This window comes from Callospermophilus lateralis, chromosome 2, assembly GCF_048772815.1.
Source record: "Callospermophilus lateralis isolate mCalLat2 chromosome 2, mCalLat2.hap1, whole genome shotgun sequence".
Lineage (NCBI taxonomy): Eukaryota > Metazoa > Chordata > Mammalia > Rodentia > Sciuridae > Callospermophilus > Callospermophilus lateralis.
This window is the reverse complement of record NC_135306.1, coordinates 73,243,159-73,268,834: the sequence shown is the minus strand read 5'-3', so window position 1 is coordinate 73,268,834 and position 25,676 is coordinate 73,243,159. Positions and strand designations below refer to the sequence as shown.

Genomic DNA, 25,676 nt, shown 5'->3' with positions numbered 1-25,676 from the left:
TTAAATCCTCTAAGGTAAACTGGAGGCAACGAATGATTCCCTTTGCAACAGAGCAGGAATTACAGGCTGACAATGGGAAGCACTAGGCCAACAGAACAATGAAAACAAAGTTTGACATAAGTTCAAAGCTCAAAGGGAAACACCAAGTAGACACATTAAGCATTGCCTATCACAAGCCAATCATAAAACATACATTGCATTTGGAAACGGCTTGGTTTAATTGAGTGCCTTCCATTACCCTGTTTTCCTAGCAATCAGTAAAGTAATCTTTCCATTAGAAGGAAATATGACTCTTGGAATTAATTCTTTATACAAAGAGCTAGCAGGAGTGACATTTATACCAAAAAGAATTGAGTCCCTGTAGCAGCATAATAAGCAGTCTACAGCTGTCTTCTTAGAACCAAAGGTAATTTGGTTCAATGTAGTTAAATTAATTGAATATAACTAGTTGAGAAAGAGATTCATTATTTTAAAGCCTTTTTGTTTTTCCCCATTGGTTTGGAATTCATCAATCATGAGGTGAGAAAAGCCTTCGTTTTCTAAAAGGAAAAGACTAACACTACTGTTTTGATCATCAATCAGGAGTTCTGAGGCATCAGGGAGATGGCACTCGACCATGAACTTTAGGAGATCATAGGAAATGAAAAACAGTCAAGGTCCCCATGATTTGAAATTTACAAAACAGGTGTGTGTGTGTGTGTGTGTGTGTGTGTGTGTGTGTGTGTGTGGAGGGGGGAGCGCCCATGTGTTTGACAAGGGAAAAAGGGCAGGTCTTTATGCACAGGCTGGCCTACACTTAAGGAGATTGTAATTTTCACTGTCTTAATGTAAATTTCTCTCATAGTTTCCATTTTTAACAATCTTACTGTGGCTCAGATAATACCAAAGACATAGGCCTCAGGGACATGGACAAAACAAATGTCTTGGAATTTATGCTTAATTTTACCTGAGAATAGATGGAGAAATGAGAACTTATACAAGAATGCCCAAATTCTCTGATCCTGATGATCTTGCATCTTACATTTTGCATTCTGTAAGTTTAAGAGTTCCTAAAAATATAATCTAGGATGGATGGATAATGCAATTTCAAACTGCAGAGAAAGTAGTTGTGGCATTGGGTATATTCCTTCCATAGAATAAATAGATATTTTTTAATCTGTCAAGTTTTTGCTATATTTTAATAATACAGTGTTTTGGAGTTGAAGAAATTAGAAGCCCCAGGCTAGAATGACATAGAAAGCTCTGCCTCCCCCATTTTATTGTTGGTTTTTCTAACAAATACATACGGATGAATATCAAGAAATACTTTTTAACCTTGTATGTTCTACTTCTGCCTCTTGGCCAAAAAATGATTAGAGAGAAAATGTTCACCCCAAATGGCTTTGGACACTGGGATATGGTTTACTTTTTTGCTGTTATTTTTCTAGAGCAAATGGCTGGTGGTAATAATGCACAGACCGTAATTTTTTGGTTGAAGACACTGAGCACCAAAATCAAGTTTTTGTCACAACCAGAAATCCAGATCCTAAGAAAAATAGTGTTTTATATGTTCTGGTATAAAACAGGAAATGTCTAATTGTTTGGTCAAAACGCATCCCATGCCTTTTAATATTATCTGCAGCCCAATTCTCAAAACAGGAAAATGGCTCCAAAGTCTTTCCCCCAACTCAGTATGGACCATCTTGACAAGGCTTTGATGTCACTGATAGAAATAAGAGTTTTTATACAGAGGCTGTGCTTTACATGGATTTCTTTGTAGACTTATTTCTGAGCTGGTACCGATCTGCTGTTGACTATAGATGAAAACTCTGGCTGAAAAAACAAAACCCTGATTGTCTAACATAAAAGTAACACATAACACAGAAGGTAAATAATATAAGAGAGTCTGACCGAACCTCCCTTGCTAGTAGGTATGGTATTTTAAGCCACAGTGCGTGTGCATGTATAAGTAATAGTCATATATAATATTCCACATATTATATAGTTATTACATACATGCACAGTACTTGCCAAGACAGCTACAAATTTACACATGCATCCACTATCTAAAAACATAGAAATAGATAAGCCTATTAAGTGGAATTTTCTTAAATTATATTTGAACAATCAACAGGAAAAGTAATCATGTAAAGTACCGCTCTGTTCTCGTATATATCTACAATAAAATTCTATAAACAGTTGTCTCCAAAACATACCCGAATAAAATTAAAAAAAAAAAAAAAAGATAACACCCGGTGTCCTATATTTGTATATTTATGGTCATTTCAAAACAAACAAACAAAAGAGCCCCACTCAGGTGCATATTTACATTCTTCAAACTGTAGCGGTGAAAAATAACTCTATGAAGTGCAGGACATTCCTAATGTTGCAGTAGTGACATTTTTCTTAAGTCTTCATGAACACATTGCTTTCGTCTTAATGGTGATGTACTCCACGACTGTGAGCCAGTTCTCTCGTCCCCTTCATTTGCAGACGGTGGCACAGTCAGGGTTAAAGAGCTCCTTGTATAATGGAGGAAACAGTGTATTCACTATGTCAGGATGAGATTGTTTAAATACCTGCAGCTTCTCCCCGTGCAAGTTGCAAACTGCCGTGATGGTTGGTATCTTGGCTATTAACTGCAGAATGGAGAAACAGGGAGGGAGACAAAGAGGGAAGCTCATTAGTGCTCTGTCTTCTCAGTCTTTCCTAGCCCCAGAAAAAGGCAAATGGCTTTGGAAAAAGATGTTCAGAAAGAACGAACGCTCACTTTCCGCTTCTCTTTAGAATAAAACAAAACTACACCTCTCCTAAGGAAAAATTAAGAGAAGAAAAGAAAGCAGGGCCAAGCTTTCTGATTCACTGTTTGAAAAACAATGTATGGGAAATCGTCTGCTTTAGTAGTTAGGAGAGGGTACTGTGCAGACGGGATGCCTGAATGGAAATCCTGCTTCCAAAATAGCCTAATGATGCTGTGGCTGTGACATAATTCTGTCTCAGTTTTTGCTGTTGTAAAATGGGTTTACTAATGGTGTCTACTTTGTTAGGTTCTTGGGTGAACTGAACAAGTTAATTCTTAAAAAAGTGTTAAGAATGCTGTAGGTGCAGAACATAATTATTAGATAATACTGTTATCATCCATCAACTCCTACATACTTGTACGACATGAATATTAGATGTTTTGCTGTAGAAGGTGATAATGTTAGGTAAGTTTGACAAACTGTGTGAGGTAAAATCCATAATTATCTGTATTGCTGACTCTCCGATTCTCTAAACTTACCTGTGCCTCTCTAATCCCTTTCTATTATAAGGAATAAAATAAAACCTATGCCTAATCAAGAAAGATTGTGGGAGGTCACTGGCATTTAGCAACTTTAGGGAGGTATTTAAAAATGAGTGGGAGAATATTCACTTGAAATTGCTTGATTTTGATGTAAAGGTCTCATGTAGGATGTAACTTTTTGAGTTAAAATACCCCTAAGACAATGTTTTATAACCATTTAGAAGGTTTATAGTTTGTTAAGTGCTGGGCAGGTCTAGGCAGATGAGCAATTCTAGATTTTAACATACCTGCATGTTAGGAGCACATCAAATCTATCCTTTAGTGTCAAATTAGCTTAAACAAATGTCCTCATGGACATTTTACTTACTGTGAGGAATGAGGTATATTCTTCTATACAGAACACTCTATAAGTGTGATGGTTTATATAGCTGACTAAAGATACCCTTGAAAATGATGATGATAAAGTACAATTAAATAAAACCAGTCTTATCACCAATTAAGCTCATTGCACTTCCTGTCCCATTAAATGACAAAAATCCATTTCAGCCTTTGAAGTAAAAGAGGAAATAGTTACTTTATGGTTTTTCAACATTAGAAAATTGCACTCTTTCATTAATGTTCCTTTTAACAACTAATGACTGACTAAGCATACTATGAGCAATTTTAAAATGGCATTAGGATTAAAGCTGTTTATACACTAAAAGGATCGAGAATCCATAAAGATGTTTGGGGGTTCAGACTTCCCAACCTAGCCATCTCCACTGCTCTATAAAAAGGGATACAAATGAAAACTGTGGAATCTTTGTCTACGGAATGGATGTGAAACTTTTGATTGAGAATGCAGACTTTCTTTCCAACATTATGAATTACATTTTTTCATTCATGATACTCCACAGCGATTAATTGCATGTTTACTATGTGACAGGTCTTCAGTTACACACCAGAATGCACAAAATAGTTATGGTTCTTGTTTGTAGTCTACTTGTGAAGACAGATGGGAATAAAGTTACCACACTGTCAAACGCAGATGGAAAAACTGTGGAGCGCTGTAGAAGAACGGCGGCCCGACGGTGGATAATAGGATGCCCTCCCTTCTTGTGGCAGGCCCAGGGAATGCTGCCCTGAGAAGGTGTCTGTGGATCTGAGCTCTGAAGGAACAGTGAGAGCTAAGTAGGTGATGGGGAGGAGATACATAATATACCCCCAAATCACAGGCAAAGATGCTGTGGCACTTAGTGCCTTGGAAGAAGTGAGGGCAGCTCAGGGTCGTTGCAGCAGTAGCTGAGCATGTTTGGGGATAAAGATGGAGAGATGCACATGGCCACATTATGGAAGCCCTCATGGTCTATGTTGTGGTCTTTGAAAGAGTTTTAAGTAAAAATAAAGATAATCAGAAGCCCATTCTGCAAGTCTCACATTGAGACCGTGGTGGAAAACTTTATTTTCTAGAGTGTGAGGGTGTCCACTTAACTGAGTCCCTTGGGAAATTATTCAAGCTCTCTTAACCAGCTGGCTCACCCAGAAGGAAACTACAACAATTTAGGAACACTTCCTGCACATTACAATTCTCCCTGAAATAGCTATTGAATGCAGAGAGGCTTTGAAAGCTTTCTATAGTCATCTACTATTGAATTGATGTGCAGAGCTCCTGAAACTTCCAGATGCAACTCTATAATGACTGTCAATCTTTAGTGTGCCTAAGAATCACCGGGGTGCTTCCTAAAAAGGCAGATTGCTGGGACCTACTCCTCGGGGATTCAGTTTCAGTAAGTCTGGGTAGCACTCAGATTCATGTTTGACACAAATATTCTCCACAAAACTCATGTCTATGGAACAGACTTTGAGCAACACTGCTTTGGTTGTTCATGTCTTATAAATCTACAACTGGCTTTCAAAACTGGAAAGTAAACTCTGTATTGTATTTTAAACAGTCCTGGTAGTTGAGTGTCAATCTCTTTTTCAGAAGGCAGATGAGGACATTATTATGATCTAGAAAGAGAAAGTTGAGGGTCGGTGATGTAGCTCAGTGGTAGAACACTTGTCTAGCATGTGTAAGGCCCTCGGTTCAATCCTCAGCACCAACCCTACCCCCCAAAAAAAGGAGAGAGGGAAGGTTGCATTCTCCTAGTTCTATTATATGGCCAGGGATAAGTAATGAACTTCTAGAGTTTTCCCTGTGACACACAAAGAGTCTAGGATAAAGAACATGGACTTTCAAGTCAGACTGGATTCGGATACTAGTTCTGCCATTTACAGTTATATGACTTTGGGTGAGTCACTTAACCTCTCAATTATCTTATTGGTCAAATTCTGATTGTAACATTACCTTCCTCAGAGGGATATTGAAGGATTTAATGAACCAACACATAAGTTTCCCAGTGGTGCCTGGCACATAGTGGTGTCACACACAAGCAACTGCCATGCTTCCATTCCTACAGAATCCTTCTTTCAAGGAGAAAAATTGCCAAGGCCATCCAATTCAGTCAAATAACTCAGAGGGGCAGGAAACCAACCTCTAAAAATCGAGTCTTTGTATATTGTGTGTTAGTGCATGGGGAAATCAGCTACTTACTTCTATAAAAATGAAAAAGCAAAATCATATTGATTTTCCATTTTCTTATAGCAATAAAACAAGTTGCTCATTTTATTAACTGTGATTTATAAAGAAGAATCCTATGTACTATAGTTCTTCAAGCATTTTTCTTCTCCTTTAATGAAGGGAAGGTATGAGAAATTAAATGCAAAAGAGGATGACTGAGATTCTTCAGCGATTGCTCTTTTGACTGGAAATATGTAACAGTGTGTTTTACTATGGAAAGTGAATATTGGACTCTTGCCCCTTTATGCTAAAAGTTGGTGTCTCGAAACAATGATGAGATAATTTCCAAGCACATATCTGATGTTTCCATGTGGAATTTAAATACTGAGTTTCCTTGGGGCAGGAGGAGCTGCTGTCTCGGAAGAGCCTGGTTCTGCCATTTTTTTTTTTTATGGGCTTTGGATCCAGTCCCTTTTGTTCATCTGTAGAATGGGTCGAATGGTCAAAGAGCACCTGGACAATTTCAGCAAGGTGTGCTGAAAAAGCAAAACTTCCTCAACCTCTTTAGTACCAGAAGAGGCTGGTTGAGAGACATCCAATCAGCTGCAGGTACAGAAGTGCTGATAGTGACATCCACCACTACAGCATGAAGGGCCAGGAGGCCATGCGAAGGCAGTGGCAGCACTTGTCAGAGCCCAGAAGGGCCTGGTGGGGAAGACAGCGGGAAGTCACTTATTGCTCATTAATATTATGTACTGCAGCTGGGGGACCCCCATTTCAAAGGGAGCTCAGAGCAGCCTCAGCAGCAGTTAATGGCTCAACAACTTTTTAAACAGCTGGGGAGGTGATCCAGAAGCACTTGGAGATGGAGGGGGTAGTCAATTTCAAATCATCATGAAATTCCTTCATGTTTAAATAATCCCCATAGCAGAAGTAGACAGAGGGTCTATAAAAAGCCATTTTCACACTCATCTCTTTCTTATGACAAGCATTTCTTATAAGAAGGAAGCTTCAGCTTATACCTACAGGGGTCTACAAGAAGAAAAAGCGGCTGTTTGAGAAGAGATAATAATCCTATGCCTCTCTCCACAGTGTGGTTTCATGAGAAAACTCACAATTTTATAACTGGCACATTTGATGTTGGAAAAATGGGACATGCAGAGGGTAAAACTAGTAATCTTGTTCATGTGGGTTTCCAGGCCACCAGGAAGCCAGGAAGCCAGCAATGGTGTGATCAAAGTGGAAGAAACTTCGGAAGCCCCGATAAAAACAGGGTACATGAAGTGAGGCTGAATACATCCATGTCGCCTGTCCGTTCACATTGCTCTTTGTGATTTTTGTTTGACCAAACCTAGATACTAGGATTCGAATTATGATATTGAACTTGAGATGCATTTCCAGGTCATTAGCCCTCTGCCCACCACCCCTACACCAATCTTGGCATCTGTGTTATGGGGCATATTCTTTCTACCCTGGACATTGTTGGCTAAAGTGGAAGTGGACACTTCAACTTAACTGGGGCTGGAACTGGGAATCAGACAGAGCCTATAAGGTACTTTCTAAATGTAGCAGAGACTGCAAGTAACCTAAGGAGCCAAGGGCTGGCTGTATTTCACCATGTGGACCAGAGAAAACTGGTGTTCAGAAAGGGGGGACACTGAAGTAGATATTTAAAGTAGGAAAATATGTATGAGATGCAGAGTTCCTAAGGCTTCTCAATTCCTTATTTTATTTAGTACCTTCTTGAATGGGGGGGGGCGTCGAAAGCTTGATTTTAGGTTTTGTGATAAATTCTTCATTATTTGTTATTTTATTATTTTGCTTAAGCTAGCTGGAATTGGTTCCTGTTACTTGTAACCAAAGAATCCCAATGAATGTATTAACTTGCAACTTGATGAGTGCGGAATAATACCCAAACCTCTCTTCTCATTTACAGACCTTTAATCTGATGGACAACCCTTGGAATTTTAGGGTGTTGGGCATATAGTGTATGCTAGCAAACTGTCAACTGCTAAAATAGACTGAACTAATCGAGCCTCTCACTGGTGTTCTTTAAGGAAACTGCCATGAATCCTTCACCATTTTCTCCTTGTACCTGGCATGTAGTACATATTCACAATGAATGTAGGTTCAAGTAGAAAACTGTCCCAGGGGAAAGCTGGGTTTCTTGAGTATAGATTTGAAATTTAAAAATTTGGGGGCTCTGTTGAGTTATTTTCTATAATTTTGCCTATTCCTGTGGTTTTTTAAATGGGTATTTACTATATAGTAGAAGCCAGGCGGGGTTCTGGAGTGCCCCAGAAGTGGTTACCAGGTAGGTTAACTTTGTAACAATTCACTGAGATATGCAGTAATGATATTAGTACTTTTCAGTATATGTGTTTTATTCTAAATGAACTATAGACTTTTTAAAAAAATGTTTTATTTTTTAATTGTAGATGGACACAATATCTTTATTTTATTTTTATGTGGTGCTGAGGATCGAACCCAGGGCCTCGCACGTGCTAGGTGAACGCTGTACTGCTGAGCCACAACCCCAGCCCTATAGACTTTTTTAACACATAAAACACATTCCTGGCAAACAGAATGAGGAGGTTGAGACCACAAGTCACATCATCTGGGAAGTGGCTCCTCAAGTTCTGATTAGCCTGCACTAATTTCAAGATGAAATTAAACCAGAATCTTTAGTCCCACCTACTGAAAATTCTAATATAACATCCAGGGCCTTGCAGGAAGATTAAGCAAGGTGCTGGATTTAGGCATAAACATTCCATTATTAATCGCAGTGTGGTCCGTTTTGATCTCATGGAGAAAGTACTGAAAATCAGTGCAAATGACCTTTTTCAGTTTTCATGATCTCTCAGTGTTTGTTCCATAGAGTTTCTGAGCAACGTGATTTTTTCTTCTTATTCGTATCATAAGAGAACTACTAGCATGAGAGTGGCCAAGATGAGTCGTTTCAAGTAAAATTTCAAATATTCACATATACATGGGGTTGTTGAAGCCTTCCATCTTTTAGGCTTTGAGTCAATAACTTGGTATTATCATTCACTGAAAGACAAGCTTCCTTTTCATGTTGATGAAACAGTTTTGTTATCTTTAGGCTGGGACAGGAATTAAGGAGTTAGTGAACCTGTTGGCAGGTACCTTACCAGCTTGATTTACTATAAGTTTGGGGGGAAGTTGGAAGTTTCCAGATACCTGAGCAGAAGTGACTCTTTCTGAGCCTCTCAAACATTTAGGAGCAGCTCCCCACGAATTAACTGTTCAGGTACAGAAATTGGCCTAATTGGGTTCAAATTCTGGTCTTACCTTTTCAAGCTAGTTAACTTTGGGCAAGATACACGGTTGCTTGAATTTTTAACTTTCTCTATTTTAAAATGAGATAAAGTTTTGAAAGTTAAATATCAGTACATTCAGAATCCATCAGTATAGTTAGTGCATGATCCATGGTAAATGCATTATTGCCACTGTTTTTATGTGTTATATGATTTCAATCATGCATTGATTTTCATTTTAGTCATGGAGATACTTTGTATTTTCTCTCTGGGTCATGTAAATTTATAGCTCCTATACGTTTATATATTTTGCATATTTGAACTGCAATAAATATTTGTTGAGTAATTAAAATGGATGAAACTTAGAAACCTTCCCTACTTTACCTATTTCCACGTGAGTCTTTCTTTTGCAGTTTGAAAGCTGTGGCTGATTGAGGCTGTGTTCTCTAGAGAGTGCCTCACCTGGAAGGTGAAGGCAGTGCTCTGGACCCTTACCTAGATAAGAGATTTTTGCTCAGACAGAATGATGGCCTCTAGAGGCTGTGTGTGAAGTAGGCAGGAGAGGTAAACTTCCCTTTTGTCTGAACTTCAGAGAGCCCAGATTAGTGATGCTGAATAGAAATATAATGTAGGCTTTAGAAGTAATCTATAAATATCTAACAGCCACACTAGAAAAAGTAAAAAGAAACAGGTGGTATTAATTTGATTTAACTTAAAATACCAAAGTGTTATTTCAACATATAAACAGAGAAAGTACAAATGAGACATTTTACATTGTAGGTCTTTAAGATCGGTGTAATGTAGGCCTAGAGGCCAAGGAAGGCGATCTCGAATATCTTGCAATGCAGGTGTTTAAGGCTGCGTTCATGCCTAAGTAGGTCAAAAGACCAAAAACAAAGGCAGGCCCCTCCCTCACCTTCCAAGGCCTCCTGGAAAGCAGTGCATGTATGCTGTGTTGGGTGAAGTTGGAACATTTAGCCTGACTACTTGGATTCAGGTTGATCCCCTTTATGCCACAGTCCATATGTATTATTGTCTATTTGAAAAGTGGGACTTTGCAGTGATGCTGTGGGGAATCAGGAAAACATTCTGGTTTTTTCTCTGGGGCTGTGCTGAAAGGAAGCAGCTGTCTCCACAGTAGCCCACTTGGCCATGTCCATAAACGAAGCAAAAGATCTGAGATGGAGTTAAACCTCAAAGGAGGAGATTTGTCATCACTTCTTCTTGACCATAACTAACCTTAAATCTCCACTGCATTTTTTTTTCTCCATTCCTCTCTCTCAGTGCCCCTCTCTTCCCACCCCTTTCCTGTACTGGGGAAATGATTGCATAAAGGGACATGGCTGACACATGCTTATGTGTAGCAAGAGCTTAAGAAGACTAACCAGAAAAGAGAGGGTGGACAGACAAGAACTCTCTGGCCAGCCAGGAATAGGAAGAAAGAGAGAAATGAGATTCTGATCCTCAGCAAAATTACTACAGATACTACCACATGCTGGAAGAATTAGAAAGGATTATCAGGATGCAACTGTGGGTGTAAAGCCACTAGAAGTATGGAGAAGTATGGTGTGTCCCAGGATTCCTGGAAAGCTGGCATCTGTATAAAGTGGCAAGGCACAAGGATTTAGACAGATTTTGAGATGTGAAGGGAAGGCATGGATTCACTGACGTGTTATATCTGTGGCAAAATGAAAAGCAGAATTCCCTCTTGGTGTGCACATGGAGGACTGAGTGGGCTTTGAAGTCTGAGGTACTTCTCCAGAAACTTCTCCTTAGTTTGCTACTTTACACTTCTCAGTATAACTTTGGTCAAGAACACAACGCAGGAGTGTTCTATCTCTTTTCAGGAATGCTGGGAAAAAATACATACACTACCTAACAATATTTCGTGACTCTAATTATCCAGGAGGCACAAAAAGAAGGGCTTAATTGAGAAGTATACATCACACCTGCCTCCAGTTATGGGCCTGACCCAAAGACTACATTTTGAAAAGAGTTGGAAACATGCACCTGAGGGCAAGATGTACACAAGATATACAGATCCAAGCTTTGCCCTTAAAACAAAACAAACCTTTTCTCCTCATGAGTTGTTTACATCAGGTATTTTGTCACAGTGGCAGAAAGCTGACACAGTATTCATACACTGAGAGTGTATTTGTCCTCAGAATGTTAAAACAGCCAGTGCTTTGCCACAGCCTGGCTTGAGGACCGGGCTCCTCCTCCAGTTCGTGTCTCAGCAACTTCAGTCAGGGCAACAAGAAGGGCAGGTTTAGTGACTGGTAATGAAGTTGCCAGAGAACTGAAGCACCTCTAGTCATATGGTCTTTACAGTTCATGTGTTCCCAGTGATTTTCTACCCTTTTCTCTGCCTCAGCAGGGACTCTGACATTCTCAACTGAGAGAAGCAAGAGTACCAGGTTCTGAATTCCCACAGGTCCTCACCTAGGAAGAAACTCCATCAAAATGAGTCATGGCAGCACTAAATACCCAAGGAGACGGAGTCCCTCCTGGAATCCTGACAGAGATCCTGACCTTTGGCTTTATAAACATTGTACACTATGCAGCTTTGGGGCTAGAAGACCATCTCAAATTAAATGATCAGAGTGCACAGAGTACTAATTGGAATCAGCAAGACATGGCAAAATCCGTCTTTTTCTTCACTTTTTTTTTTTTTTTTTTTAATAATGGCAAAACATCTAAAGAGTCCTTAAATAATCACACAGTACCCTGGACTGGAGGGTAAAAGCTGTGAGAAGGAACCTTTGTTTCTCTCTTCTGGGCATGAAAGATGTTATACTGAAGGGACCTTAAAGACCAGGCAGTCCAACCTACTCATTTCCCAGACAAGAAAAATGAAGCCCAGAGAACAGATGGGCTGCCTCCTCTAGTCATATGGGGCTTAAAAATATATATGTATATTTATTTTTTTTCATGAGCTTTAGTGAGAGTGACCAGTGTTATCTCATTTCCTGGCTTCTCAAATCCGGGATCCAGCCAAATCTAACTATTATTTATAGTCTGAACATACCTTATACTTTTCTACCTCCATACCATCGCCCCCATCACGTGGAATGCCATTCTTTACTTCCCCAACCTCCCAACTTCCATCTTTCGAAAAGTTTTCATCCTTCAGTGATTAGCCAACATATACCATCTCTTGGATAAACATTTTCCAGATGAAATGAGATTTCTTCTGTCAACTCCAACAACTATTACAATAACAGCAACAGTGTTCACATGTTACCTATTATGGATTAGGCAGATTACTTATATTTCATCTCATTTAGTCCTCAAACTAACCTTTTGACATTGGTGCTATCTTTAGTCATATGGAACTAAGGAGGAAATGGAGAGTTTAAATCAGAGTCCTGGATCACTTGGCTAGTAAGTGACTCTGACGGTTTAATATGCTACATATCATTATTATGCTGAGAGAGGAAACTAAATTCTTTAATATGATATTTTCTCTAGTCCCCAATTCACCCAACAAAAAAACAACAACAACAAAAAAGCTAGTTAATATATGGGAACTCAAGCTTCTTAGTTTATGGGTACAGGATCTCTGCAATTTCAAAGTTTAAATTTCACAAAAACACTGAACTTTAATTTCAGGAAGTGGGTGTATAAGAAAATGTGTTGGAGTCCTTTTACTTTCAGGATGATGTTTATTGACTGTATGTCCCCAGTATCTGATCCTGATGTCTGTTGTACCTGTTTATGGTCAAACTGGTCAGTGGTATAAATAGTCTTTCATACCATACACAGAAAGGAGATCTAAATGCTAACCCCTCCCCATCTACTGGAGATCAACTGGAGCCTCCAGACTTGAATACCACATTTTGTGTATGTGTGCCTTTTTCTAGATAGGGGTTTTATAGTGTTCACCAGATTCCCCAGAGGTTCTATGAATAACAAATATTAAGAAGAGTCATCACTGTCTCAGGGGTATTATGGAGGTAGAGGAGGTCCATGACTTGAAGAGAGAAGAAGTCTCCTGAACGGATGAGAAGAATCTGTGGTGGGTGGAAGAGTTCCTCTTAGGTCCGAACAAAACTTTTCCTTTGGGGGAGTTCAATAAAAGGGCATCTGTGATGGTTGAGATCTTAAATGCATCTCAAAGGCCCAGATTCTAAAGGCTTGTTTGCAAGTCTATGGCACTATTGGGAGGTAGAACCTCTAAGAATTGGGGCCTAGTGGGAGGAGGTTAGGTCACTTGGGGTGTGCCCTTGAAGCAGATATTGGGACTCCAATCCCGTCCTGTCTCTCTGCTTTCAGGTTGCCATAAAGTGAGCAACTGGGCTTCACCACATATTCCTTGTTACCATGTCTGCCCTGCCACAGACCCCAAAACAACGAAGCCAATCAACTGTGCCCTGAAACCTCTCAAACTGTGAACCAAAACAAACCCTTCCTCCTCATGAGTTGTTTATATCAGGTATTTTGTCACAATGTCAGAAAGCTGATACGATATTTTGTATACTGAGAGTGTTTTCAGAATGTTAAAACAGTCAGGAACTGGAGAGATTCACCCATGGCACCAGCCTTGATGATAAATCTGAGGCTCACACAAATGGAATCCCATATCTGAGTCCACACCATTCAGAAGTGGTATAAAAGAGAGTCCAGTTCTCATTTCATTTTATAGTCCTTCCACTTTAATTCAAATAGCATCCTATTAAAATTATGACTGCTACAAAGAGGGGTCCATACAAAACCCAATATCTGCATATGGCTTGTGGAAGCAGTTCTTTGTGAACTGGATCCAGGGAATTTTATTAAAAACAAACAAACAAACAAAAACTTCTTTTAATGTTTTCTCTGGCTCCCTACTTTATAACATTATCTCTTCATAAATAAAGGATAAAATTGTGTGTTTTTTTCCTAAAGATGGCAAAAGGAGAATTGAGCTAACCTATAGTCATTGCTGTAGTTTTTTTCTTGCCATCAAATGTCTTTTACTTTTCAATTTCTCTGTCTTTTTATATAAAACCTCAAATACTTCAAATCCCCACAGGCCACCAGGATGTATAACAAGGTGTCCACATGAACCTTTTACCCTCCAAGGGGAGAATAATCACAACCCCACAACACATCTTTATAGGAGCAAAAAAAGTGTAATCCTCCTTCTGTAGATTAAGAGACCAGGGTTTTCAAGCAAACTGACAATCTCACCAAGTAAAAGAGCAAGAGCTTTCATCTAACTCAGTTTTCCTTTTCAAGAACTTTACTTTAGAATGGTAAACATGGAGACCAAAGTCTTCAGGAGATCTCAAATGCAAGAAACACATCTCCACATTAATTAACCAGGTGTGTTCATGCATATATGTTATCAAGCAATGACAGAGACACATGCTTATGATCCTGTTACCATTTTTTCCTGCCCAGTGAATCTGAAGGCAAGTTAAAGTTTTGCTCCTGACTGGGAGAAAACTGAGGTGCAGAAAGCAGGTGGCTTGTCCTTGATCACATAATAAGTGAAAAGTTACATCAAAGAGAGTTATCACTGCACAGTGAGTGTGGAAATGTTCTTCCTAGTGATGCATTAATTTTAACAAAATGTTACCATAATGAAGTAGCATATTTAACTCTTGGAGGTTTTTTATAGCAGTTCTCTGTATGTGCAAAGTAAAATCTGATGATGTCTCCAAATAGAGTCTTTACCCTCCCCCCTTTTTTAAATAAAGAATTTCAAGGGCAGAGTGGGAGAATTTAATGATAAAAATATAAAGAGTAGGATTCCTATTATCTTTAACCAAGAATAAGCTCAATTTTCCAGTTTCTTACTCTCTTAAAAAAATCCAGTTCTTAAGAAATCAGAGATACTTCAAAATTGAAAATAATATCCCTCTAAAAATTTTTTGACTTCTTAGGAAATTAAAGATACTTTAATATTTAAAATAATGCTAGCTATCAATCATTGAAAATTACTTCTTCCTTTTATGATTATGTTTCTTTGGTAAACAACTTTTCTCACTACTCTTCTTAAAGATCATCATTCTTAATTAAGCTAAATCAAGAAATTGATGTCATGTTGCATGTATTTGGCTCCTGGGACGCTTCACCATTTTGAAAGAACCCCAGAGCAAGTCTTGCATGAAGAGATTAGAGTTGAAGGGAAATTTACAAGTCATCAGACTAATCTTCCACTTTGGGCAGAAAACTGTTATTTACAATATGCCTGAGAGGCGACCAGGCAGTCTCTACTAGAATGTGACCAGTGACAAGGAGCTCACTACTTCACACAGTAGTCGCCCCCACCACTCTGTTCAACAAGTCTCATTGTGTGACACTAATTCCTAATTTTCAATAAAAATCCAATTACTCTTAATTGTGCCCAGATCTGACTCAGGACCTGGCACAAAGGCTTTTCTTTCTTTACATATGAATTTCAAACACTTGTTTCCTTGCATCAAGCTTGTCTTCCTTTGAGGAAACACCCACAGTTCCTTTGCTTTGTCTTCCTGCACTCTGAGTTCAGACCTGCCAGTATCCTCCTCCTCTAAGAAAGCCATCCTTCTCTCCATCTACCATAATTTACTGTTCTCCTTTTAAAAATGTACACCTCTAAAGTTAAGCAGCTTTTGGTAACTTTCAGAAATTTTTGCTGCTGAGAAAATTCCTTTGCTTTGTAAGAACCCTGCACTCTCTTTTGGTGACAGTGGGTTTGTGATCTGAGGAACTTACCTTTGCCAAGGTCTCATCATCCAGGTGATTCTTCTGAATCACATGTTGAAGTGCAAAATAAATTTTTTCCTGAAGTTTCTGGACCTTCCTTGGTTCTATCAGCCAGGCTCGGTCTGACAAAAGAAAAAAAAAAAATGGGTAAGAAGGTAGGGCAGGATATAGCTTTGTTTTATTTCACCTACATATACAAGTGCTGAGTTTTAGATTCATTTCAAATTATGTAGTACTAAATTGCTTCTGAAGATGTATAATTATATATATAAAACATAAATATTTTATAAGCAATAATACCATGAAGTCAGTAATGCATAGTATAATGAATGACTTAGGGCATATATTTGGAGGAAAAGACAACGGTTCAAATAAATTCCTTTTTGTTTCTTATTGTCTGTGATAGTCTGCATGTCTCTTTTCTGGATGCTTTGAATTTCTTTCAAAGTAGATATTAGTGATTTGTGAAGAAAAGCAATGATAGCAGTGAGAAAAAAATATTATACAGGAATATTGTTGGTATACATGATCCCTTCCTTTTCTCAGATTATTCTTTCATCACATACAGAACTGAAGTTATGTTATACTTTATGCAACATAAACATGAGTTGATTTCAAAAATTTACCCTGAACCCTATTTTTCTTTTTAAAAATCCTATTTTTTTCTATACTGAATGTTTAAATGTGAACAGAATAATCTGTCCTTTCCTTACTTGCTCCCTCCCTGCCTTTCTCTCTCCCACACTTCTCTCTTTTCACCCTTCTTCCTACTCCTTCCTTCCTTTCTGCCTAAAAGCTTTATACACCCTAGTGATAAAATGCAGCTTAGCATCAATGCCTTAGTTTGGTCCTTCAATGAAGAGACACCTAGAAACTCTAAATGCTGAATAAATACTTATGGAAAATAACTTGGCATGATCCTCCTGAACACAGTTCAGGTCAGGTGAGAAACCCAATTCTGTAACCCTAGACAGGGCAAAGACAAGTCTAGCCAAGAGTTAAGCAAACTCTTACGTAAGTGAACACAAAGGCCTTCAGTGACAATTTTCAATCAGAATAAATTAAGTTCCCTCCCTTCCCCTTCCCTCAGCTATTTGGAGTTGAATAGACAGTGACTACTAAGTCAAGAACCTGGGGAACAGCTGGGATAAGCATGAGACAGACACAGACTGGAATCTCTTCCCAGGTTTTGAACATGGCGCTAAGCCAGAGTGGCAAATCAGGTGTTTGGTATTGTGCAGCCTCTGAGTGTGGGTCTGCTCTCAGGGCTGGAAGATTCCACACTAGGCAGAGCTAGCCAGATCTCCTGCTTCCAAACTTTATAAAACTTGATGAGAGCATGTTATTTTGAGATAAAGGCTAAATAGCTCAGCTGATTTCCAACTCATAAAGACCAGCCCTCCTCCTGGGCAATCACTTTCACAACTCATTTAAGTTTGATATGTCATGTGTTAAATATTCCTTGCTAGGAATGTACTGACTTCCACACAAACATATGCACAGAGGAAAGAGATCCTTTAAAGCTCTTCCTTTGAGCAACCAGGAACCATAGCGAAACCACCTTCCTCACCCTTAGATCCAGACTTAGATTCGGTCTCCTATTGAACTATACTCAATGAAAACAACCCAATACAATTAAAAGGAACATTATAGGAGGAACATTATTTGGAATATAGTTGTTCCCAGAAATAAATGTCTCCTTTCATTTCTTCCATCTATCTTTGGGCTTTCAGGCCTGTGAAGCTTTCTAGAATATATACAAAAGGCCCAGAGGAAAAACATGATTTTAGAGTCATAAAAGTAACTGTTGGTAAAAGTGATAACTAATTTTCATTTTTGAAAAAGTGGTTAAATAACCAATTATAGCAAGTTAAAAAAAACTGGAAAATCAAACTCTGATAAGACCATTAAGGAATCATGTTAGGAATAATAGAGCCTGATTTTAAAAAAGTATAGAGGTTGGTATTATGGGCAATTTTAGCTAGAATAACATATCAAAGACCTAAGGTGTAGTCTCATATGACATTAAGAATTATTTCTTCCAGCCTCACTGAAAACTATGTTAGTGTATGAGGAAAAGTGATCTACCTCCAGAGACAAATTGTTAACAAAAGAAATGAATCTCTTAATCTTAAAAACTAGGCAGGAATGTGCTCTTCTCTCAATAGAGTTGTCAATACTGCTGCTGCTATCTCTTGACCAGGAATGTCACTAAACAGACTACAGAGGGACTCTGAATTCTCTTTCTGGTTGAAAGGGATGCACATATTTATTATTATATTATTTTTATTATATTATCATGATTACATGTTTTACGCTATTTATTATTACATTTTAAGCTGGCATATACTTAAAAATTATTTCAATTGCTCTAGTTGATCCATAAATATCACATATTAACTTCTTTAAAACTTTTTGGCAATTTGTTAACATTTTTGAGCTAGGGAATATTTCCTTTATTATAGAATTCAATCCCCTTACTTTGTAGATGAAGGAACTAAAGCTCTGAGAGTTTGAGTGTTTGAGGATAAATGATGAGAAAGCGTTCTTTGGTTTTTTTACTCATTTAGTCCTTATGTTGGATCTTTCATTTAGGTATATTTCTGTAAGTTTCACTCTATTGGATTTTTTTTTCTGTGTCCTTTATTAAGGTCAAATAAAACATAGCCATTAACTCAGGTCATTATCTATCTTTATTTATTTACTAAGGAACAATTTTGCTTATCTGGATCTGGAATGATCCTTACCATAGGTCCTACTCCTGTTTTGAGGGCAAAATTCATCATTTGAAAAAACTTGAGGTCGCTTCTCTTTGCATTACCCGAAAATATCAAAACCTTGCTAAAGAAAACACAGTTCTTTCAAAGTTTTTCCTGAACCCTTTGGCTTGGGTGGGTATAACTGATGTTAAACATAGTAAAGCAGGTTTTTTAAAAAGGTAAGGGATCCGAGGCCTCCCTACCTGGAGATATCAGAACAGCAGATGAGAACAAAGCAATCTCCTCTTCGGTCAGTTGCAAGGAACACAAATTCTTTGCAAAGTCAAATGCTTCATTCACTAGGTCATCAGAACCTAGAAGGAAAGAAGGAAAATGGCTGAAGGTGGAAGAGTAAGAAAAGTCTCAGGATCAAAAACTTATTCAAGGATTTGGATACTAGACAAGTAGAAAAGACATTTTTAAGCACCTAGCCATAAATGGTAATTTTATATTAATTATAGAATGGGGAAACTTGGCGACATCTTGGCCAGGTGACTGAGGGAGCGTAATCAGTGAGGGGGACATGGACGTGGTATGGGAATACATAACCCGAATCCCATCCTATAAACCTGAAATTATTTCCATCTAACAAATTACAAATAAATGACTTGAGAATATTTTTATAATAGAGATAGCATTCATAGAAAACCCAAAACATTACATAAAGGGGCTAAGGACTGCCAGTGTTAGTGCCGTTTGAACCTAGCTATAGATAGTGTTTAGGGGCTTCAATTGAGATGTAAGACACTTCTCACAGGATGGAAATGAGCTTTCTGTCAGTTTGGTAATTTCTCTGGCTATCTGATTGAGGAGCACGAGTTATTTATTTTGACCTTCTGATGCATGATACACAGGTCAGTTGCTTAGCCACTGTAAATTTTGCCAAGACAATAGTGCCTCTACACCTATCCTTGGTAAATGTTTATTTGATGAAGATGGAAATATACTAAAGTCTCTTGCCAAGGCTTTCCCTACTTTCTTGAAAATCTAGCCTTGGGGACAACTTGGATGTGTGTCAGCTGTGGAAGGGAAACACTGCCAGCCTCCATGGGCTGGTGGCTGACTACCGTATCAGCTAACAGCACAGGAGGTGAAAGAGCAGGGACCTTCTTTGGTGTCCATGGACAGGATATGGAACAAATGGCATTATCAATGGTTAAAACCTTTCCTGGCATCAGCCCATCTTTGCTAATGCTCTTCTTATCCCTGCTGCACACTGATGACTGGACATGATGATACGCAGCCCTTCCAAACACAGACCGACTCTATCAGTGCCTCCGGTGACAATGGTCTGAGAATCATTTTGACCCCCAACTCTATAGGTGCTCCCAGAGTTTCACAAGTTCACAGGGAGAACATCATTACTCTGGGGGAGAAACAAGTGAAGAGTTTCTCTTTTAATTATCTTGACTAGTGATTATGAATTTACTAAGAAATTTAGGAGGTCACCTCCATAGACCACCATATAATATAATTTGTAAAGCAGTAAACAGCAAAGAATGACCTACAGTGCCTCCCCAATTTTTCAGCATCAATTTTTATTTTTCATGAAGTTTTAGGCACAGATTCAATAGGGCCCACAGTTCCCTTCTTCCTTTCCTATTAGATTAGCCATAATTGTAGGACCAGCAGAGTTGGATGAAGTTCAGAGGCTCACTGTGCCCTACTCTTACTGAATAATGAAATACTAGCTTGCATTAAAGAATCAAGACATTTCACTTGGCAGTTCAAGTCCAAGTGGAGAAGTTTATGGTAGCAATAAAATTGTACCAGCGGCAAAAGGAAGCTTACCTAAGGCTTTGAACATCTGCATTCCTCCATATTTTCCTTCAAACAGAACAGTGTTGTTTAATGGGTTGAAGGCACGACACATTCTCACTAAAACCACTTCCAAGCAACCTAAGATTAAAAAAAAATTAAACCATTTATACGTATCCAGAAATGAAGTAGTTATTACTGAGTGTAAGTGAAGATGTTCAAGAACTTTAACACAGACCCAGATGCACACAGACATCCCAATACAGAAACCCTTCAAGATTCTTTCCCCTAAGATAACTATTTTAGAAATAAGGCTCTCCTGATAGTCATGTGAGGAAATTAAAGAGAAAATATACTTTAAAGTTGAAATGGAGGGCACCAACAACACTTTTTTGGGGGAAGCATTTCTTACTATTTTTTGACTAATATTATAGGTAGTTTCAATTCTTGAATTCACAATTGATGATAAATGGCTCAGAAAGGGACTTTGCAGGAGGTGAGTCTTGTCTATTGTCTTTTAAAAAAATATTGTTTACTTGTCAATGGACCTTTATTTTATTTGTTTATATGTGGTGCTGAGAATCGAACCCAGTGCCTCACACATGCCAAGCAAGCGCTCCACCACTGAGCCAAAGCCCCAGCCCTTAGCTGGGGTTAACGTCCTTAGTCTTTTGTAGAAGTTATGGTATTGGGGAGATATTACTCTCTGCTTCACCTGCCACATGGAGTTTCTAACAGGCTCTCTCCTTATTTCAGCACAGGATGATATTAAATAGAAACTCTGTGTGTTTCTTGAGAGACACCATTTACATCTAATGCTCTTTGAAATGAATGTTTCTCGGACAAATAGGTTTTTGCAAAATGCTAAATTATCTCACTCCAGAGAGATATAATCAACATTCCCAGATCACAGGCTCTGAGAAGTTACAACTGAAGAAGTTTGATTAACCTTAATGAACTTAGAATGTTTTTGAGTTTGCTATCAGCTCAGTGAGGGCAGGAACCTTGCCTGCAGCAACAGGCAGTTGAGGTCATTGCACTCACTTTTGCATCTCTGGGACCACAAAGAGTACCTGGCACATAGTAGGTGCTAAATGATATTTATTAACTTTGTTTTTCCCTCTGAACATTTATTGATATCATGAGGAACTATTGCTGCAGTTTCTCCACATGTTGGAGAGATGGGCTTTTATCCCACAGTGTATTAGAAATTGACAACTAGACTCCAAAGCCCCAAATATGCATGACAGCATCCTACTGATAATTTGGCTACATCCTTGGTGTCTTCTTATGGCATCACTTTATATTTGTCTAAGTTTTATTTCCTTTGCTGTGCTAATTTCTCATTGCTTCCTAACATAGGGACTTCCACACATGAGAGAATTTGCAAAAATGTATTGAAGCAAGGCTTTCTCACACCAATAAAAATGCTCACCATTGACTGATGTTCTACATTATAGAAGGCACTGTCTTTGGCCCCTTACAATTGTTATCAGGCTTACTCCTTGAAATAACCATTTTAGGTGAGTTTTATTATCCCTGTTTTATGAATGAGTTACAGAAGTTTTAAGGATATTAAGTAGCTTGTCTTTTATACTGGAGTCAACATATTTACAGCAGGGAGAGATGTTAAAGAATACATAGTTTCAGAGGTTTCCAAATGTCAGTCCATGGATTGGTGATATCCGAGTCTTAGAAATACAATGAATGGGGCTCTCTTCCAGGAGGTTCAGATTCCCTGGCTTGTGATGATGGCTGTTTCTGAACTGTCAACAACCTCTTCTGGTGCTCCTGATACAACTCCAAGTTTGGAATTGATTATTTCTCGTATACCATTTTAATTTACAAATGAGAAAACTACCATCTTGAGAGGTTAGTTCAAAGTCATATAATAAGAGGGATAGATTTTATTTTTCAAAGCGAGTCACCAAAATATCTCCTACTCCACATGTTTTTCTAGACCTGACCAAATCAAGAAGTTGTATCCACTTCTGCTACCCCTGAGACCAGGTAGGCTTTTGTTACTGCCTTGAGTGAAGGGTATGGTGGAAGTAAAACCATGTGATTTCTGAGGCTAACTTGGAGAGGTCTATGCACTGTTGTCTTGTTCTTTCAGAGTGCAAGCTTTGGGAACCCAGTGACTATGTCACCAGGATGTCCAAACAGTCCGTGAAGATGCTCATATGGAGGCCCCTAGCCCAGAGCCTAGTCTGAACTCTAGCTGTCAACAAGCACACTTTGCAAGCCATGGGATACAACCAATTTGAAAGTAGGTACTTTTCTCCCCAGAGAAGTCACCTCATGGCACAGAGATAAGCCATTCCTGCTGAATCCTGGCCAAATTGTAGCTTTAAGAGCAAAATAAATGATTGTTGCTGTTTTAACTAAATTTTAGGGTTTTTAGAAAACTGATAATATTCAAATTAGCATGGTTTTTCTCAATTTCCATCATTTGGTAAAGAAGCAGCAACATCGTAGAATAGTGATCATATTTAACCCATGTTCAAACACCAGATTGCCACATATTGGCTTTGTGATATGAACACAGTCTTTCACTTCTCTGAATTTTTACCTCCTCTGCTTTAAGATGAAAATAACCTCAGAAGACTAAATGCGATGACATAAGTAAACATGAAAATGCATACGTATATTGTGACATGTGAAAAAGGATGTTATTATTATTACTGTGTCGTGAAGATTATCACCAACACCACATTGTTCTTATTTTCTGTTTTCAAAGGGAGCAGAGTAAGACAAGTCATCATTTTTCCTATTAAGTAATAGCATCTGCACAGTAAGTTATATGCAGAATTTCTTGGGCTACTTCCTAAGTGATTGCGAGTATGTGAGAATGTACCAGAGAAGAGGTGGAAAAGATTAGAGCATGTTGGAGATTCTCCCAGCATACACTGGCTGCAGGCTATCCTCATTAAAAAGATTGGAAATGACCACAGAGGCAGAGCTCAGCTAGCCTGTATTTTTTTTCCCCCTCACAGAAGGCAAGGAGTAGGTTTTAGCGCCAGCTCAGCAATTCAGCCACCTTGACACACTAATTACTTGCACTGCCTGTTAAGCTGGGTATCTCAACCTACACAATTAATAGCTCCACTTTCAATAAGCAAAATTGTATTTGACTTCAAAGTGGACTGAATGGGGATCAGGGCGTTTGCATTACTGGGCGTTTCCTTTGGGAGTGAGCTGACAATGTGGGTGGTAAAAAAACGGGCTATCGAAAGAATTTTCTAGAACCTTCATGGAGCTAAAGATTGACCACGTCCTGGTCTAAAATTGAGAATATCATGCTAAATGAAATAAGCCAAATTCAGAAACTCAAAAGGTCGAATGTTTTCTCTCATATGGGGAAACTAGAGTAAAATAAAGGAAAGGAGGAAGGAAGGATAGGATACCATTTAAAAAACCTATCAAATGTAAATTAATAGATGAGGGGAAGGAAGTCTAGAGGAGTAGAGGAAGGAGAGGGGGAGAGGGGAGGAAACTCAGTTACTATGTTTAACTATAAAGCTCTAATAACAATAAAAATAAAATCAAATAAGCCCCCATGATTCTACTCCTTGCTCACCTGATTTCAGAAGCAGTATCTGATCATTTTGGCAGAGTTCCATGAAGCCTGTTATCCGTTTTGCAAACTCCACCACATACTGGATGGCATGAGTGATCTGGATGGCACATTGCTGCCACAGTGCTTCCCTGGACTTCAAGAGAGAAAACACAACATGTAAGTAGAGCCAGGAACTTCATGGAGAATCAAAACAAACAAACAAACAAACAAAAAAACACTCAAGATTGCCTTATGGATTACCTGTCACTTGGGACCCAAGGTTGGAAATTAGGAAGAGGAGGGCAAGTTATTTTTATATTTATGTTAGATTTATTTGAACCTCAATATGCCACAATGATCAAAGTACTGAGGCTGAATTGGTAGAGTGTGTGAAGATAGTTATTTTCTTTACTAATTTCACCCCCCTCCTTTTTTAAACTCAAGTTTTGGTCCATCATATAAAAGTAAATCCTTGCTTTGAAGAATAGAAATTTAATTCATGGTCCTCCCTCCTTCCATAATGCCATTTTCACAGGTAGTTGATGGACATTAAACTTGTAATATTTTTATGTTGTGTTCTTTTTCTAGAACGTATGGAGTATTGTTGTTGTTTGTCTGGGTGTATGTAGTACTGAGGATCGAACCCAGGGCAAACGCTCATCCACTGAGCAACATCCCCAGTCTGAGATTCCTTTTTGTATAAGAAGAATTCCAAGGTAAGAGGCATCTGATATATTAAATCACTCTCATGAGTAATACAGAAGCCCAAAAATATATCTCAAAGTTATTTTCTTTAAACTAAGAAATCTAATTCCATATGTGTTAATTCTGCTTTTTACTGACCATAGCAATATCTATGTCTTTGTTTCCATATTTATATAAAAGCAGTAAGAGTTAGCTATTATGTTAGAGAAAAATCAGTATTTTGTTTAAATCATACATTTAGATGCACATGTACATAGTGTGTTAAAATTCCACCATCTACAACATCTTATGATTGAAGATCTCAATCCCAAATTCCAGTAACATGAATACTGAACAGTAAGAATAAACTCTTTCCTTTAAAATCTTCTCCAATGTACGCAAAACAATGCTACTAATACTAATAATATGGGGAGAGTTGTCCTTTTTCCTTGGGTTTCTTTTAATTTTTAAGGCAAAAAAAAAAAAAAAAAAAAGGTTTAGAATGCCATGTTCCACATCTTTGTTGTCTAAGTGTGATATGATTATTGCTGCTCTGATTACTCAATGGCTCTTGCTCTTTGCCTGAATCCAAGAAGCCAACATGAGATGTCCTAAAACCACCTGATGAATGTCGAATCTCTCTGGTCACTACAATGGGACGCTTATGCCTCCTGGGGAACACTGCAACATCTAGAGACATTTTTGGTTGTCACAACTGTGTGAGGGCGGTACTGTGTATTTACACCTAGACAGGGATCCTGCTAAATATCCTGTCATGCACAGAACAACCCTCACAATAAAGAATAATCTTGCCTAAAATGTTGATAGTACTGAGACGGAGAAAATCAGAAGTGGGGTAATCACAGAGAAGTTTCCTGTTGTTTCTCAGAGTACCTTGCTTTGATAGGCTTTGATTTCTTCATAGGTGTGGGTCTGCCATGCCAGCTGGTGCAGCTCTTCCATGGTGTACTGACATGTCTCCAAGTGGGACTTAATGATGTTCTGTGCAATTCGATCTGTGAGAAAGAATATCAGTTCCAGAGTTTGTGAATAAAATAATTCTATTCAATCAAAATTGTCTTTATATGTTAATATAGAATTGCCTTTTAGAGATTCTCCGAGTGCACCAAAGTATCTTTAATGTTATTATCTATCTTAAAAT

The 25,676-nt window shown here is 38.4% G+C and overlaps 1 protein-coding gene and 1 non-coding gene across 2 annotated transcripts in view; one reads left to right on the top strand and one right to left on the bottom strand.

Annotated features, from left to right (window-relative positions):
- Window positions 1-2,146: 2,146 nt before the first annotated feature.
- The window catches only part of Rorb (RAR related orphan receptor B), a 176,372-nt gene continuing 152,842 nt past the window's right edge, over window positions 2,147-25,676 (bottom strand). Inside the window, exons 5-10 of the mRNA XM_076843494.1 lie at window positions 25,409-25,530; window positions 23,852-23,984; window positions 20,305-20,412; window positions 18,717-18,827; window positions 15,764-15,876; window positions 2,147-2,618 (exon numbers count right to left, since the gene is read on the bottom strand). Coding sequence (XP_076699609.1) covers window positions 2,463-2,618; window positions 15,764-15,876; window positions 18,717-18,827; window positions 20,305-20,412; window positions 23,852-23,984; window positions 25,409-25,530 — 743 coding nt within the window. The 3' untranslated portion in view covers window positions 2,147-2,462. The remainder of the gene's footprint in view (window positions 2,619-15,763; window positions 15,877-18,716; window positions 18,828-20,304; window positions 20,413-23,851; window positions 23,985-25,408; window positions 25,531-25,676) is intronic.
- On the top strand, window positions 6,123-6,200 carry LOC143393296 (small nucleolar RNA SNORD121A). The gene has a single exon (XR_013090590.1). It is a non-coding gene; the product is annotated as a small nucleolar RNA SNORD121A (small nucleolar RNA).